Raw genomic sequence first — 4,679 nt, forward strand, 5'->3', positions numbered from 1 at the left:
AGTCTGAATTACAATATGAATAAAAGGGATTATTTATTGGCAGAACTTCTGGCAGAACTCCAGGCGGCAGAAGAGCTATTTCGTCAAAGTTCTCAAGTTCACATTGATGAAAAGGGTTCTACTTCTAAGCCGAAAGGCAGAAAGAAGAAGAAGAAACCAGTTGGTTCTGCAAAGAAGGTAAATGGACCTCAAGTGGCTGAGCCACAAGTAGGTGTGAAGAAGCCGAAGGGCAAGTGCTTCACATGCAAGCAGACTGGACTGGAAGGTGGACTGTCCTCGCAGAAAGGAGAACAATAAAGGTAAATCTTATTCATTAGTTGTTGAAACATATTTAGCGGTGTTATGACTCGGGGGTACATGGTGTGTAGATACGGGAGCCACTAATCATGTCTGCAATTCATTGCAGGGGTTCCAGGAAACCAGACGACTACATGAAGGGGAGATCACCGTCTACATGAGCAATGCTACGAAAGTGGTGGATGTTGCAGTGGGAGATATTTATCATTCATCTAAGATTTGATAGCTTTCTTTCCTAGATAGCTTAGCTTTCCTTTTCCTCGATAAGACAACAGCTTCTTTTTGAATAATTGAATAAAAATTCATGCAAAGCTAAAGCAACCAAAAGAGGCTTTTATCAGTTACTAAAGATAGAAATCAACAAGGATCCGCCATAAGCCACACAACTTTCTCCTTTATAGCTCCAAACTCATTGTCGTAAATCACTGAAAAAGAACAAATATAATCAACAATTTGCCGTTCCACATTTTCCCCAGTTTGTGTTTTACATCCTCATAATCTCTCAACTTTTGGTTCATTAAGGTGGCTTTTGATTAACTGAGAAGAGCAAATAAATTACAGAAACTGCTTAGAGTAGGAATGAACAGTGCAGTTATAAGTTTTTTAAAAATAAACTGATTGGAGGAGTGAAAGGGCCCAAGAGAAGGAATATGAGATCTTGACTCGATGTGTTTTTGGAAGTTTCTCGGTAGAAAGTAGCAACGCGAGAGGATATTTATTTGTAGATAGAGAAACTCAACTTGTTTTCTAGGTATTGGGGCATGTCAAGTCAAAACACAATTCTGGAATCAGAGCCATGCATCGAAAAGAAAGATAAAATTAAAAAAAAAAACAAAGGAAGGGAAAAGTCAAAGAAGAGTTCAAGAACCATCAACATGCTACTATAGTATAATGCAATAAAGCCAAAGAGAGAAGGATGCTAAAGACAGGAGGTATATAGGCCTTTTTGGTCCTATGTGACAACACGCCATCACATATTACCCCTTGCCACAGCCCTATCCTAGCCTACCCCTTCCTTATTCTCCATTAATTGTAAAGCATAATCTTCGACTCCACGATAACATACCTACTAATTGTTCTTTGACATGTCATTAAACTTGTGTGTCTTCTTACTTGTATACACTCCCTGTTAGTTGTCTTTGCTTTTTGAGTCCTACAAGCTAAGTGCCATGTATCTCCCCATAGGAAAAGGCTAAGCAACACAAAAGCAAAAGCTGTCATTCACTTAGCAAGCAGTTATACGTGTGTGTGATATCCACCTTTTGTTTTTTTTGAAAAAAAAAATTGATAAGTAACTATTTACCTTGATGAGTTAGTCCACTTAGTAGAGGTGTTAGCAATGGCTGAAGGGAAGTCCAAGGCATGGTGAGTAGAGCTTGTTTTAGCTCCATCTGAGATTCTGTGCTCCATCTGTCGTCCGATGTTGAGTTCAGCATTGCTCGGAGATAAGTCCTCTTCGCCTGAGCCATCTGATTGACCTGGTTGCCGTTGATGAAGAGTCCATGCATATTTTGTGATGGCCAGCAGCCAGCCAATTAATTAAATAGAAGAAGAGAACGAAAGAGAGGTTAATCACAAGGCTAAGCAATATGAATTACCTGAGGAAGCAGCAGGCTTGTCAGTGGTCTTCAGAGTTCTATACATCTGCAGAGGCAAAAGATGGAAAAATTGCAGAGAGCAGTGAAGAAAGAGATTAATTGGGAGAGCACAAACACAAGAAAAGACCACGCAGTGAGCTCACGAGACAAGCAAGGAATTGCGATAAAAGAAAAGAAGAATATATTGCTGAGGGGGTGATGAGGAGAAAACTAGAAATTTAAATAATAATCCATTGAATGTAAAAGGAGAGAGCAGGAAGAGGTAGGCTATCCGCTAGCGGAGGCCGAGTGGGCAGATCCAACCTTTCTTTTTAAAGAACCTTGTTTGTTCTTTCTTCTTTTTTTTCTTACCCTACTACTACGACCCTTGTTGGCGTTGGGTGTGTTGCATTATTGTGAAATGATGACACTTTTCTCTCTTCTCACTCCCTCTGATTTGGCACAGTAACCGATGGATGGAGGACGCAGTGATATGAGTGACTGAATGAGTGAATGAAAGAATAGATGTGTCTGCTTCGCACAGACCACACTTCCGTACTCCGATTAGATGATGAAGAAATTATAAGAGATTAGAATTAAAAAAAAAAGAAGGACCAAGCCCCATCGTTCAATGAATCAAGCAGTGTAATCTGTGGGGGAGTAAGAGCGAAGGTACCTGCAAATGGCTCTTCACATGAGCTAAAGTGAGGTCCTTGACATCCATGAGCTCGAGTACAGACTTTGGAGTTGCCCCTGCATTGGAGTAATCAAGGAAATAATGGAGAATTAACAAGAGATCGAACGTGTAGCATTGGGTTGGAGATGATGATACGATGATGCGGTGCCTACTCTCGTGGCCGCCGAGGAGTTCGACGGCGTGGACGAAGCGGGCGTGAAGGGTGCTGGTCCACCTCATCCGCGGCGCGCGCATGCTGCGCTTCGCCGGCAGCTTCGGGAGGAACCGTGACCGCATCAGCATGCCGGCGTGATTGGAAGGTTCGAAGGGTCTGATCATGCCGTAATTGTTGTAGTGGTGGTGGTGGAAGAGCTGATGATGATGGTGCGGGTGGTGGTTCTTGATCAGAAGCTCCGGCGAAAAAGCAGTGCCGTTGATCCGTGGCGACGGCTGGTGAGGGAGAATACGGTGGTAAGGAGATGCGCCGGCGCTAGGTATAGGGGCGAGGAATGAGGACGACTGCATAGCGTCGAAATTTGACGACGAGGCGGAGGGCCAGTGGGAGGAGAAGGCGGCGGCAGCTTGATGCTTTGGATCGGAGGGGAGGAAAGGGAGAGGCGGCGTGCCGGAGCCCGCGCTGCTGCAATTTTTATTGTAAACTGGGATGCCTTTTATCGGCGTTAGCCCGTCGAAGGAGGCGCTCCCGATCGCACGGTGAGTAATGTGGCAGCGATCCAGCGGAGGCATATGCGATTGGTGGTGCTCCGACAATCTCGTCGGCGCCCACCATGTGCTTTCGGCCGTCGGCGCTGTAGTGGAAGGGTAAGAAAGAGAGAGCTCGGTGCGAGCAGCATCATCTTCGACGTCTTCCCGGAAGCTGCGGGAGGACTCGCTGGCGGTTGCACAAATCACTGAAGCAGCAGGACTGACGTTTGGAGGGCTGATGTGCAAGGAGAGGTCCGGCGAAGACGTCGTCATGGCGGCCTCCATTGGCATTTCCATGCCTCCTTCCCCTCCTTTCCGCTTCTCCTTGCTCGATTAAGGCTTTCTTCTCGATGGCCGACTGGAATTCAACATTACAATATGTACCTAATTAATGAATCCCAAAGTGTTGAGGGTAAGAAGAGAAAGGATCTTGTGTTTCCCAAGTGAAGAAGAAGGAGAGAGAGAGAGTGGGGGTGGAAGGGGAGACGAAGGTTTGGAGCTTGTGCTGTATGTGTTCGCTACCTGATCGATCAATATATATATGAAGAAAGCTAAAGAACAAACAAGTTGGAAAGATCTTGAAGTGCTCCTAGGTTTGAGAAGCTAACCAGGACAAGAATAGGATTGGGAAAAGAAGATAAGAGGACTAATTAAGAGCAAACCAAACAAAGAAGGGTGTTTTTTTATAGAGATTTTAGTTATCCCCTAGGATTTGAAGGATGGAAGAAGAGAAGAGATAGACTCATGCTGCAGGGAGAGAGAGAGAGAGAGAGAGAAGATGCATGTCAATGTTGGGAGCTAGTTGTGGACGAGAGACAGAAACTTTGATGCTCGGGAAGGGATTATTTGGGCTGAGAAGAGTATATATGGGAAAATGACACTCCACAGAAAACTAATGGCAGAGAGGAAAACTCCAAATTGTGTGTAGCATTCCGTTTTCTCTCAGCTTCAGCTTCAGATGAGAAAGGGATCAAAATTAATGCACGACGGAGCAAAAAGATAAAAGAAAAAGAAAGAGTGAAGGGAGGGGGGCTCGTGCGGGGATTCCTTTTCCCCCACTGCTGCCGCTTGCGCTTGCGCTTGTGCTTGTGTGCCCTGTAAAAAAGGAAATTCTCCCCTTTCTCTCTCCCCTTTTTAACGGAGAAAAAAGAGGGGGCTTTGTCACCCTAGCTAGCTCCCTCTCTTCGCGTCTTTTCTCTCTTCGTCCTCCTCCTCCTCCTCCCACCTCCCTTTTCCTCTCCTCTCCTTCTGCTCCAACTCTCTATATGATCTCTCTCTTATTAATTGGATTAGATAAGAGGTAGGTTACAATGTTCTATGCATTTGTTAAGCAGCTGCTGGTCTCCCAGTACGTGGCCCACCTCTCTGCACAGTGCCAAGACGCATTGTCTCATTCCCAGTGGGGGATCTCATTGCACATATGG

General features: G+C 45.1%; 1 protein-coding gene across 1 annotated transcript; it reads right to left on the bottom strand.

Annotated features, from left to right (window-relative positions):
- Nucleotides 1–654: 654 nt before the first annotated feature.
- On the bottom strand, nt 655–3,973 carry LOC141826793 (uncharacterized). The gene is made up of 6 exons (XM_074714097.1): nt 2,724–3,973; nt 2,551–2,627; nt 1,896–1,941; nt 1,601–1,775; nt 1,419–1,489; nt 655–722 (listed from the first exon to the last, which is right to left on the bottom strand). The coding sequence occupies exons 1-6, from the start codon at nt 3,550–3,552 to the stop codon at nt 655–657; spliced, it is 1,266 nt and encodes a 421-aa protein (XP_074570198.1). The 5' UTR covers nt 3,553–3,973.
- Between the last annotated feature and the right edge of the window lie 706 nt (nt 3,974–4,679).

This window comes from Curcuma longa, chromosome 1, assembly GCF_044706935.1.
Source record: "Curcuma longa cultivar G26 ecotype Majalengka, Jawa Barat chromosome 1, ITB_CL_G26_1.1, whole genome shotgun sequence".
NCBI lineage: Eukaryota > Viridiplantae > Streptophyta > Magnoliopsida > Zingiberales > Zingiberaceae > Curcuma > Curcuma longa.